We start from the raw sequence: 13,486 nt of genomic DNA on the forward strand, positions 1-13,486 counted from the left end.
CAAATCTGACACTTCGTTGTTTCTACGACATCATCATGGAAACACAATATATATTCTGGTATATGTGGATGATATTATTGTCACAGGCAATAATCCCACCAGCATCCAAGCGTTCATCAAACAGCTGGCAGCTCGATTCTCGCTTTAGGATCTCGGACCCTTGAGCTACTTTCTGGGCGTCGAAGCTACCTTCACATCTTCTGGTCTCCTTTTATCACAACGCAAGTACATTCAAGATTTGTTATTAAAGACAAACATGCAGGATGCAAATGCAGTTACAACCCCCATCTCTACTAGTGGTACTCTCAAATTATCAGATGGAAGTCCTACTACGGACCCCACTCAATACCGCCAAGTTGTTGGCTCTTTACAATACTTAGCTCTCACGCGTCCAGACATCTCATTTGCTGTGAATAAATTATCACAGTTTATGCAGCAACCATCTACTCTACACTGGTCTGCGGTCAAGAGACTTCTACGATATCTTAAAGGGACTCTAAATCATGGACTCTTTTTTTGTAAACACTCTCCACTTCGTCTTCATGCCTTTGCCGATGCTGATTGGGCGGGTAACCTTGATGATAGAACATCCACATCGGGGTATATTATCTTCCTTGGTGCTCATCCAATCAGTTGGAGTTCTAAGAAGCAAAAGACAGTCGCCCGGTCTACAACTGAAGCTGAATACCGTGCCATTGCCGCTACCACTGCAGAACTCAATTGGATCACGAATCTTCTCCAGGAACTCAACATCGATTCCACCCCTACAATATATTGTGATAATATTGGAGCTACCTATCTGTGCGCTAATCCGGTATTCCACTCCCGTATGAAGCATATTGCCATCGACTTTCACTTTGTACGTGATCAAGTTGTCCGCCGTCAACTCCATGTTTCTCATGTTCATACGGCTGATCAATTGGCCGACTCACTTACGAAGCCTCTAGCTCGTAAACTGTTTGCATTACATCAGTCCAAGATTGGCCTCCTTGATAGGAGCATCATCTTGCGGGGGCATGATAAGTAGATGAGATTTCCCTAACTGTTTGAGGAAATCTCTCTACTCTGTTGAGGAAAATCCTCTAACCCGTTGAGGAAACTTCTTCCTTCTAACCTGTATATAAAGACGGTGGATATGTCAATAACAATCATCATCTTCTTCTACAATTTATTTATCTCTTTATTTTAACACAACGGAGCTTTCAGACGGATGGCAGAAAGGACAGGCGGCTGTGGCTGTGGCTGTGGACATTACTCACACAGTCTACGATAACCCTCTTCACCTCAAACCTTATCCGTCGGTATGTGGATCCTGATGAGGTAGACACTGTTCTTGCTGTCTTCCAGATTGATACTGGTTATAAATGCAGTGATCTGAAACTCGACACTGAGCATCAAAGACAGCAAACTGTTTAGGTTCATCTTCATCTGCTTCGATTCGTGGATGAGATGTGACCATGATGCCATACTTCCTTGCAGATAAATCCTTCTTACTCGACTTAGCAAGAAGAATGACTCGAGAACAAATCTGCATGTCGCCATCAACGTCAACAAGCAACGTGGGAAGGATGATAGGAGCGGGAAAAAGAATGTGGCATGATTCATCCCCTCTCCCTGCAACCTCCAATCTATGCCATGCTATTGCTCCCCTTTAAAGTTGACTTGGCGAACCTATTCATACAACACCTAAGCCCCCCCCTAGCCTTAATACATCCCATCCCATCATTGCTTCCATTCTGTGGCTTGGCGGCTCTCATGAACGCCACCATGAGCATGTTGAGCATGGTGGAGGCGAAGCTGCCTCCAGGTTTCAGGTTCCACCCGAGGGACGACGAGCTCGTCTGCGACTACCTCGCCGCGAAGGCCGCCGGAGGCAGCACCGAGAGCGGTTCCATGATGATGGTGGATGTTGATCTCAACAAGTGTGAGCCATGGGATCTCCCTGGTATGATTTCTTTCCCCCGTATAACATTATTTGCTGGTGTAGCAGAGTGTTGTTTCCGCTTAATTTCACATGAACCAGCTGGTGTTTGTTCTTGAAAGCGAACAGTTTGATCCATCAAAAAGCATTCTTTAGACAATATTGAGTTTGCTGCGCCCTGCCATGGCTGCCATATTCTTTAATTCGTATGATTTCTGAGAACATACAGAAATTTTTGTGTGCTTCCTTTCATTTTTCCTTCTACTAATCCCGGAAGAAGGTACATTTCTTCTTTCATGTCTATCTTATCTCTTCAGCTCAATCTCCATGCTTCCCCTTTCTGTCTTTCCCAACAGAGGAAAATATGCTTCTGCCAAACTTGGCCACTTTCTAACCTCTTCATGTGTTCTGTTCCTGCATGATTGACTGCCAGAATTCCGTGGATTGTATTCCTGCTGCCCATGTCTATCTGAAATGAACCAAAATCCAGAAGGAGAACTTCTTAGCCTCCTCAAGCCAAAGATTATTGCCTGTCATCTTCTCTGTAGTCATGTTGCTGAAGAGTTCATCACTCTGGTTTTAAGCAATCTCTATCATGGAGTTAGGCTCATTGCTGATGCCAAAGAAGCCATGGAGTGCTTGCCTTGTCTCTCACTATCTCCATCAAACTTGAGACAAATTCATCTTACATCAAAGTCCATCGGATTATTTTTCTCTGCCAAACAATACCAAGATTCTGATAGATTTGATGATAAACTTATGAAACCAGTAAACCGTTCAGTTTCCACTGAAGTAGATTGTTTCCGTGGATCAGCTGCCGCATGTGTTGGGAGCAACGAGTGGTACCTCTTCAGCCTTCGAGATCTGAAGTACGCGACCGGGCAGCGGACCAACCGGGCGACCATGTCAGGCTACTGGAAGGCCACAGGGAAGGATAAACCAGTGACCCGAAAAGGATTGCTGGTTGGGATGAGGAAGACTTTGGTGTTCTATCAAGGAAGAGCTCCCAAGGGGAAGAAGACAAAGTGGGTCATGCATGAATTCCGCATGGAAGGATCTGATGGTGCTCCAAAGTTGCCTTTCAAGGTAGCCTTGTGATCTCAATTCTCATAGATCACAGACTGAGAAGAAGATCATCTTTTTTGCTGCATACTCTGTTCTATTATCACTATCTTTTCTTACCTTTTTTCTTATATTGGATCACAGAGCCACGAGCAGGTTTAAGGCTTACATTAGAGCTTTGTTGGAAGATCTGCAAGGAACTTAAATTCTTGACCACATAAATCCAGATGCATAAGTACATAAATTTAAAGACAACATGGTAAAAGTTGTTGATTTAGATTAAATCATAAATCTCTATCCAGAGATAGAACTATTTATGAAACTTGTTTAACTGTGGACACAGTGAGGTCTGATAAAAGTGGGATGATTCAGAAAAGGAACAGTGATAACACTTAAAACTGCAGACAGAAGATATCTTGATAGATTAGTGGAGTTAAAGAACAGGTAGTGCTTATACATGACAATTTATAGCAGATTATATCCTGGATAAAGTTCTTTTTTAAGTATATGTCATTTTCCTTCCATGAGATAGACTCTTGAAAACTTATTCAAGCAATTGCTGTATTATGTATAAAAAAATTATCTCAACTCCTATACAGTGATCTTTAACCTAAAAAAATTATCTCAACTTATTCAATCACTCAACTGTCATAATAATAATTAATTCAAAGTACTTGTCCTGATGTTTCTGCTAATCCTCTCATCACAAGGACAGTGACACTTATTTCTTTGTGCATGCGGCCAGACTGGGCCCTATGTAGAGTCTTCTGCAACAACAGAAGGATCTCCACCATGCCAAGCATGGAGGCAAGCCATGAAAACTCGGGTTCACAGTCCCTCTCAGCTCTAATGGACAACTGCATCACCTTTGGCCAAACCCCTTTCTACTCAGAGGGGTTTGAGCAGGTGCCCTGCTTCTCCAGCCTATCTCCAAGCTATGTATCCCAGTGCCAAGACTTTGTCCTAACAAAATGTTGAGCTCAAACTGATGGTTTGCCTGAGTTGAACTCTGGATGGATCACCACTTGCGTGCTGACTACTTCAATCCGCGCGCTGGAAGGATCACCACCCTCAACAGCCAGAAGCTCCCCATTCTAAGATTCGTCCAAATGAGTGCTGTAAGGGGACTCCTCCGCCCGGTACGACAACAACATTATCTCTGATCTACTTTCCATTTATGATCTCGAAAATTTTAATTGAATATGGCGATGATGTCTCCGTGCAGAATGCCATCAGATCACCGCACTGGAATGTCAACGCTCACAGCATCGTGTACGCCTTGAGGGGATGCAGTCGGGTGCAAGTGGTGGGACATCGTGGTCAGACCGTATTCGTTGGAGAGCTCCGTCAGGGTCAACTACTAGTCGTTCCACAGTACTTTGCTATGATGTTCCAAGCGCAACGCGAGAGCTTCGAATGGGTCTCCATCAAGACCAACGACAATGCCATGGTCAACCATTTGGTGGGGAAGACATCGGCTTTCCGTGGCATGCCGGTGGAGGTGCTGATGAACTCGTATTGCATCTCTAGAGAGGAGGCCATGCGGCTAAAGTTTAACCGTGGAAATGAATTGGCCCTCTTCACTACTAAGATCGAGAGGGAAGCGATCAGAACTTCGGCGTAACGTAATGGAGAGTGTGGCTAGAGGCGAATAAAGCTGGGGTTTTATGGATAGAAACCTTGGAGCATGACTGGTTTGAAGTGAATAAAAGTTGTGGGCAACAAGATGTTTGTAGCATCAGCTCTCAACTCAAATAAATTAGGTTCCATGTTTGGAGCTTTCTTCCCTCTTTGTTTCTTTAATCCACTGACTCAAATAAATGCCCTTCTCAAAAGGGTAATACATAATTAATTTTAAAATAAATATAAAGCATAATTAGATTAAAAACTCATTATGTAAAAAAAAAAACTTGGATGCACCTGTATCATTCGATAGATACCAAACGATTATGATAATCCCAAAGATATTACGATGTACTGTTATTGTAATATTTTATTGAATGGGGTGAGAAAGATTCAAACTCTCGATCTCATGATCATACATCGATTGTGAGATCTATGTGTCAGTCAATTACGCCACAATCCGATTATTTTACTATTATTATATTATTTTTATAATTAACATTAATAATGAATTTAAGAAAAAAAATTAATTTAAAAATAGATAATAGACTCAATTAGATAGAAAAAAACCATTAGGCAAAAAAGAATAAAGTTGGAATGCACCCATGTCATCTGATAAGTATCATATGCTAACCAACTACACCAACACCTATGAGTAGTATACTTTTTCATAATTAATTTTAATAAATAGTTTAAGAAATTAATTAATATAAAAATAAATATAATACACAATTGGGTAGAAAAAAATTATTATGAAAAAAAGAATAAAGCTCGGATGAACCCATGTCATCTAATGGATATTAGACAATCGTGATGGACTCAAATCTATAATATTTGGTATAAATATAATATTAGACAATTATGATGGACTTAAATTTATAACATTTGTTTTATATATATATATATATATATATATATATATATATATATATCTTCATTGTTTTATTTTCTAAAATGGGATGAAATTCTCCACCTCAATATCAAACATCAACTATGAAACCTGCGCCGGCCAACTGAACCACCACCCCCATTATTTTATAATTAATATACTATTTCATAATTAACTTTATTAACTAACTTGAAAAATGATTAAATTAAAAATAAATAATATATACAATTGGGTAGAAAAAACCATTAGACAAAAAAGACTGATATATATATATATATATATATATATATATATATATATATATATATATATATATATATATATGGTTATGATGGATACTAATCTATTACATTTGCCTCAGATATATCTTCATTGCTTTATTTTACTGTGAAAGAGACTCAAACTCTTGCCTTAGCAAACTGCATCACCTCATTATTATATGATTAATATGATGTTTTATAATTAACTTTAACAACTAGCTTGAGAAAATAGTTAATTCAAAAACTAAATATAACGCATAATTGAGTAAAAAAATCATTATGCAAAAGAAACATAAAGCTGGCTCATGTCAACTAATAGATATCAGAATGAGGGTAAGAGAGGCTCAAACTCTCGATCTCAAGATCAAACATCACCTACGAAACCCATGCGCTAGCTAACTACACCACCACCCCATTATTGGATTATTAATATACTATTTTGTAATTAACTTTAATAACTAACTTGAGAAAATAATTAATTTGAAGATAAATAAAAGACACAATTAGGTAGAAAAAATCATTCAACAAAGCAAAAAAAAAAGAATAAACCTTGAATGAACCAGTGTCCATTATTGTGTGATTAATATATTGTTTCGTAGTTAACTTTGATAACTTACTTGAGAAAATAATTACTTTAAAAATAAATATAAAACACAATTAGGTAAAAAAAACCAGTAGACAAAAAAAAGAAACTTGGATGCGTCGGAGTAATCTGATAGATATCAAACTACTATAATTGACCTAAATCTATCACATTTGGCACAAATATATTTTTATTACTTTACTTTATTAAATGGGGTGAGAGAGGGATCACTTATGTGCTGACCAACTGTGGCACCACCCCATTAGTATACAGTTAGTATCCTAATTCGTAGTAAACTTTCACACTGGACTTTGAGAAAAAATAATAATAAATTTTAAAATAAATATAACACACAATTGGGTAGAAAAAATCATTAGCAAATATAATCTGATAGATATCAAAGAGTTGATATACCTTTGTTGTTTTATTTTATTGAATGGGCTTTGAGAAGTTGGAACTCTCAATCTTAGCCAACTGCTTCATCACCTCATTATTATTATTATTATTATGTGATTAGTATCCTGTTTCAAAATTAACTTTAATAACGACCTTAAGAAAATAATTACTTTTAAAATAAATAATAGATATAATTAGATAGAAAAAATCAATAGGTAAATATAGAATAAAGTTTGGTTTGGATGCGTCGAAGTAATCTGATAGATATCATACTACTATAATTGACCTAAATCTATCACATTTGGCACAAATATATTTTTATTACTTTACTTTATTAAATGGGGTGAGAGAGGGATCACTTATGTGCTGACCAACTGTGGCACCACCCCATTAGTATACAGTTAGTATCCTAATTCGTAGTAAACTTTCACACTGGACTTTGAGAAAAAATAATAATAAATTTTAAAATAAATATAACACACAATTGGGTAGAAAAAATCATTAGCAAATATAATCTGATAGATATCAAAGAGTTGATATACCTTTGTTGTTTTATTTTATTGAATGGGCTTTGAGAAGTTGGAACTCTCAATCTTAGCCAACTGCTTCATCACCTCATTATTATTATTATTATTATGTGATTAGTATCCTGTTTCAAAATTAACTTTAATAACGACCTTAAGAAAATAATTACTTTTAAAATAAATAATAGATATAATTAGATAGAAAAAATCAATAGGCAAATATAGAATAAAGTTTGGTTTGGATGCTATAATACCAAAACTATCACATTTGAAATCGATACACCGATCTCTCGACCATAACATCACACGTCAGACGGTACTAACCAACTGAGCCACAACCCCTTCTTTGATTGTAATGCTTAAAGATAAATAGATATTATAAGGTTACCCTTCTCAATAGAACAGAATGGCATAACAGGATTGGTCAGCTAAAGGGACCCATTCTCTGGCCATCATCATCGACCAATAGCAGTCGGCGCTTCTTGGGCGTCATCATGTTCCGTAGAAAAAGCTAAGTTGGTTCTTTGTTGTTGCTGCTGAATGATACAATTAGCAGCTATGTAACTGCTGACATGGAAATTCTAGAGACTCTGTACCCATGTCCTCGTACACACACACACACACGGACGGTATATTAGTAGGTGTGGTGGCTTGTCTCACGGAAGAGAAGCAACCTTATCATCATTTTGATTCGAGGGAAAGATGTGGAATTTCCTTCGATGATTGGTATCTTCTTCATCATTGCTATAAACCATTTTATGATCAATCTTCGGAAGGAGATTTAGATGTTGGTTGTGGTGTTTTTTATTGCCTACAGAAGAAGTTGGCCTTCAGCTGCTTTGAGTGATCTCGGTGATGTGGGTGTCACCTGTTCAACATGTCAACCTACATCTGAGCTTGTAGTGGATGGTTTAACAGTAAGCAAATGGATTGTTGAAGGAGGACAAGCTTATCTGTGGCTTTAATGACAGCATTTCTGATCTCAGATCAAACATTAATATTGAATAGCTAAGCGATAAACTAATGAGAAATAGATTAAATGAAAGGTTCCACTGATCATTTCCACATTTTGGTAGCTTAGAAAGCGCATAGCGTCATCAACAACACATTTCAGCATAGAAACCAAGTAAGAGATATCTCTGCTGCACATTTTCTTCGCAGCATGCAGTTGGCCTCTCAACCGAAATCGTCCCGTTCCTACCAAACCCATGCATCTGTGCTTCCCCTTCAAACCAGTCGTATGCATGCGGCGACACGAGAACCCATGCGAAGCCTCGTGACCTCCCAACCAAACTTCACACAACCCTCTGAATGAACCCATTATAAATGCCCTCCCACTTCTGAACTCCCCTTCACCACTCTCTCCCCGTTCCTTCTGCAGAACACGAAGCCATGGCCACCTCCACCTCCATTCTCCTCTCTTTCTCTCTTTGCTTGCTCCTCTTCTGCCACATCTCTCTAGCCCAGCTTGGCCTCGGCCAGCAGGGAGCAGGTGAACCATGGATGAATGTGCATCGCTACAGCCGCGTGAGCCAATGCAAAATCGAGAAGCTAAGCACCCTTGAGCTCACCCGACGTGTGCCCTCGGAAGCTGGCTACACAGAGTACTTTGACCAGTACAATGAGCAGCTCCAGTGTGTGGGCGTGGCTGCATGTCGTCATACCATCCTTTTCCAGTGCACCACGCCTCGTCTATATTGTGCAAGGCTCGTTCATGCATAGACACCGTGCTCTTTGAATATGGTGACTTAATTCCATGTAATATATGTTGTATTAAAGCTCGACGATGGTCCATGGTGGATGCAGGAAGGGGAATCCTTGGAACAGTGTTCCCTGGATGCCCAGAGACGTTCCAATCCTTCCAGCAAACCGAACAACAATGGGAGCAGACGGCAGGCGGATGTCAGAGGTTCCGAGACGAGCACCAGAGGATCCACTACTTCCGTGAGGGAGACATCATCGCGTTGCCCGAGCCATATTCAAAGAGCACGGTGTCTATGCATGAACGAGCCTTGCACAATATAGACGAGGCGTGGTGCACTGGAAAAGGATGGTATGACGACATGCAGCCACGCCCACACACTGGAGCTGCTCATTGTACTGGTCAAAGTACTCTGTGTAGCCAGCTTCCGAGGGCACACGTCGGGTGAGCTCAAGGGTGCTTAGCTTCTCGATTTTGCATTGGCTCACGCGGCTGTAGCGATGCACATTCATCCATGGTTCACCTGCTCCCTGCTGGCCGAGGCCAAGCTGGGCTAGAGAGATGTGGCAGAAGAGGAGCAAGCAAAGAGAGAAAGAGAGGAGAATGGAGGTGGAGGTGGCCATGGCTTCGTGTTCTGCAGAAGGAACGGGGAGAGAGTGGTGAAGGGGAGTTCAGAAGTGGGAGGGCATTTATAATGGGTTCATTCAGAGGGTTGTGTGAAGTTTGGTTGGGAGGTCACGAGGCTTCGCATGGGTTCTCGTGTCGCCGCATGCATACGACTGGTTTGAAGGGGAAGCACAGATGCATGGGTTTGGTAGGAACGGGACGATTTCGGTTGAGAGGCCAACTGAATGCTGCGAAGAAAATGTGCAGCAGAGATATCTCTTACTTGGTTTCTATGCTGAAATGTGTTGTTGATGACGCTATGCGCTTTCTAAGCTACCAAAATGTGGAAATGATCAGTGGAACCTTTCATTTAATCTATTTCTCATTAGTTTATCGCTTAGCTATTCAATATTAATGTTTGATCTGAGATCAGAAATGCTGTCATTAAAGCCACAGATAAGCTTGTCCTCCTTCAACAATCCATTTGCTTACTGTTAAACCATCCACTACAAGCTCAGATGTAGGTTGACATGTTGAACAGGTGACACCCACATCACCGAGATCACTCAAAGCAGCTGAAGGCCAACTTCTTCTGTAGGCAATAAAAAACACCACAACCAACATCTAAATCTCCTTCCGAAGATTGATCATAAAATGGTTTATAGCAATGATGAAGAAGATACCAATCATCGAAGGAAATTCCACATCTTTCCCTCGAATCAAAATGATGATAAGGTTGCTTCTCTTCCGTGAGACAAGCCACCACACCTACTAATATACCGTCCGTGTGTGTGTGTGTGTACGAGGACATGGGTACAGAGTCTCTAGAATTTCCATGTCAGCAGTTACATAGCTGCTAATTGTATCATTCAGCAGCAACAACAAAGAACCAACTTAGCTTTTTCTACGGAACATGATGACGCCCAAGAAGCGCCGACTGCTATTGGTCGATGATGATGGCCAGAGAATGGGTCCCTTTAGCTGACCAATCCTGTTATGCCATTCTGTTCTATTGAGAAGGGTAACCTTATAATATCTATTTATCTTTAAGCATTACAATCAAAGAAGGGGTTGTGGCTCAGTTGGTTAGTACCGTCTGACGTGTGATGTTATGGTCGAGAGATCGGTGTATCGATTTCAAATGTGATAGTTTTGGTATTATAGCATCCAAACCAAACTTTATTCTATATTTGCCTATTGATTTTTTCTATCTAATTATATCTATTATTTATTTTAAAAGTAATTATTTTCTTAAGGTCGTTATTAAAGTTAATTTTGAAACAGGATACTAATCACATAATAATAATAATAATAATGAGGTGATGAAGCAGTTGGCTAAGATTGAGAGTTCCAACTTCTCAAAGCCCATTCAATAAAATAAAACAACAAAGGTATATCAACTCTTTGATATCTATCAGATTATATTTGCTAATGATTTTTTCTACCCAATTGTGTGTTATATTTATTTTAAAATTTATTATTATTTTTTCTCAAAGTCCAGTGTGAAAGTTTACTACGAATTAGGATACTAACTGTATACTAATGGGGTGGTGCCACAGTTGATCAGCACATAAGTGATCCCTCTCTCACCCCATTTAATAAAGTAAAGTAATAAAAATATATTTGTGCCAAATGTGATAGATTTAGGTCAATTATAGTAGTATGATATCTATCAGATTACTTCGACGCATCCAAACCAAACTTTATTCTATATTTACCTATTGATTTTTTCTATCTAATTATATCTATTATTTATTTTAAAAGTAATTATTTTCTTAAGGTCGTTATTAAAGTTAATTTTGAAACAGGATACTAATCACATAATAATAATAATAATAATGAGGTGATGAAGCAGTTGGCTAAGATTGAGAGTTCCAACTTCTCAAAGCCCATTCAATAAAATAAAACAACAAAGGTATATCAACTCTTTGATATCTATCAGATTATATTTGCTAATGATTTTTTCTACCCAATTGTGTGTTATATTTATTTTAAAATTTATTATTATTTTTTCTCAAAGTCCAGTGTGAAAGTTTACTACGAATTAGGATACTAACTGTATACTAATGGGGTGGTGCCACAGTTGATCAGCACATAAGTGATCCCTCTCTCACCCCATTTAATAAAGTAAAGTAATAAAAATATATTTGTGCCAAATGTGATAGATTTAGGTCAATTATAGTAGTATGATATCTATCAGATTACTTCGACGCATCCAAACCAAACTTTATTCTATATTTACCTATTGATTTTTTCTATCTAATTATATCTATTATTTATTTTAAAAGTAATTATTTTCTTAAGGTCGTTATTAAAGTTAATTTTGAAACAGGATACTAATCACATAATAATAATAATAATAATGAGGTGATGAAGCAGTTGGCTAAGATTGAGAGTTCCAACTTCTCAAAGCCCATTCAATAAAATAAAACAACAAAGGTATATCAACTCTTTGATATCTATCAGATTATATTTGCTAATGATTTTTTCTACCCAATTGTGTGTTATATTTATTTTAAAATTTATTATTATTTTTTCTCAAAGTCCAGTGTGAAAGTTTACTACGAATTAGGATACTAACTGTATACTAATGGGGTGGTGCCACAGTTGGTCAGCACATAAGTGATCCCTCTCTCACCCCATTTAATAAAGTAAAGTAATAAAAATATATTTGTGCCAAATGTGATAGATTTAGGTCAATTATAGTAGTTTGATATCTATCAGATTACTCCGACGCATCCAAGTTTCTTTTTTTTGTCTACTGGTTTTTTTTACCTAATTGTGTTTTATATTTATTTTTAAAGTAATTATTTTCTCAAGTAAGTTATCAAAGTTAACTACGAAACAATATATTAATCACACAATAATGGACACTGGTTCATTCAAGGTTTATTCTTTTTTTTTTGCTTTGTTGAATGATTTTTTCTACCTAATTGTGTCTTTTATTTATCTTCAAATTAATTATTTTCTCAAGTTAGTTATTAAAGTTAATTACAAAATAATATATTAATAATCCAATAATGGGGTGGTGGTGTAGTTAGCTAGCGCATGGGTTTCGTAGGTGATGTTTGATCTTGAGATCGAGAGTTTGAGCCTCTCTTACCCTCATTCTGATATCTATTAGTTGACATGAGCCAGCTTTATGTTTCTTTTGCATAATGATTTTTTTACTCAATTATGCGTTATATTTAGTTTTTGAATTAACTATTTTCTCAAGCTAGTTGTTAAAGTTAATTATAAAACATCATATTAATCATATAATAATGAGGTGATGCAGTTTGCTAAGGCAAGAGTTTGAGTCTCTTTCACAGTAAAATAAAGCAATGAAGATATATCTGAGGCAAATGTAATAGATTAGTATCCATCATAACCATATATATATATATATATATATATATATATATATATATATATATATATATATATATATCAGTCTTTTTTGTCTAATGGTTTTTTCTACCCAATTGTATATATTATTTATTTTTAATTTAATCATTTTTCAAGTTAGTTAATAAAGTTAATTATGAAATAGTATATTAATTATAAAATAATGGGGGTGGTGGTTCAGTTGGCCGGCGCAGGTTTCATAGTTGATGTTTGATATTGAGGTGGAGAATTTCATCCCATTTTAGAAAATAAAACAATGAAGATATATATATATATATATATATATATATATATATATAAAACAAATGTTATAAATTTAAGTCCATCATAATTGTCTAATATTATATTTATACCAAATATTATAGATTTGAGTCCATCACGATTGTCTAATATCCATTAGATGACATGGGTTCATCCGAGCTTTATTCTTTTTTTCATAATAATTTTTTTCTACCCAATTGTGTATTATATTTATTTTTATATTAATTAATTTCTTAAACTATTTATTAAAATTAATTATGAAAAAGTATACT

At 37.1% G+C, this 13,486-nt stretch overlaps 2 protein-coding genes across 2 annotated transcripts; both read left to right on the forward strand.

The window, feature by feature from the left end:
* Positions 1–1,482: 1,482 nt before the first annotated feature.
* On the forward strand, positions 1,483–3,170 carry LOC135592820 (NAC domain-containing protein 21/22-like). The gene is made up of 3 exons (XM_065082500.1): positions 1,483–1,945; positions 2,736–3,007; positions 3,128–3,170. The coding sequence occupies exons 1-3, from the start codon at positions 1,597–1,599 to the stop codon at positions 3,143–3,145; spliced, it is 639 nt and encodes a 212-aa protein (XP_064938572.1). The 5' UTR covers positions 1,483–1,596; the 3' UTR covers positions 3,146–3,170.
* Positions 3,171–3,256: 86 nt separating this feature from the next.
* LOC135592822 (cocosin 1-like) lies at positions 3,257–4,769 on the forward strand. Its single transcript, XM_065082505.1, has 3 exons — positions 3,257–3,427; positions 3,729–4,122; positions 4,209–4,769. Exons 2-3 carry the CDS (start codon positions 3,997–3,999, stop codon positions 4,605–4,607), a joined length of 525 nt encoding a protein of 174 aa, XP_064938577.1. The 5' UTR covers positions 3,257–3,427; positions 3,729–3,996; the 3' UTR covers positions 4,608–4,769.
* Positions 4,770–13,486: the final 8,717 nt, after the last annotated feature.

The sequence above is a fragment of the Musa acuminata genome, chromosome BXJ1-9, assembly GCF_036884655.1.
Source record: "Musa acuminata AAA Group cultivar baxijiao chromosome BXJ1-9, Cavendish_Baxijiao_AAA, whole genome shotgun sequence".
Classification (NCBI taxonomy): Eukaryota; Viridiplantae; Streptophyta; class Magnoliopsida; order Zingiberales; family Musaceae; genus Musa; species Musa acuminata.

What these genes read in the sequence shown, in the direction of transcription:
- LOC135592820 (XM_065082500.1), top strand. Translation starts at nt 1,597, where the DNA reads ATGATTCATCCCCTCTCCCTGCAACCTCCAATCTATGCCATGCTATTG. An exon ending in TGAGCCATGGGATCTCCCTG is followed by an intron (nt 1,946 to 2,735) that starts GTATGATTTCTT and finishes TCCGTGGATCAG; the next exon opens with CTGCCGCATGTGTTGGGAGC.
- LOC135592822 (XM_065082505.1), top strand. Translation starts at nt 3,997, where the DNA reads ATGGATCACCACTTGCGTGCTGACTACTTCAATCCGCGCGCTGGAAGG. An exon ending in TAAGGGGACTCCTCCGCCCG is followed by an intron (nt 4,123 to 4,208) that starts GTACGACAACAA and finishes GTCTCCGTGCAG; the next exon opens with AATGCCATCAGATCACCGCA.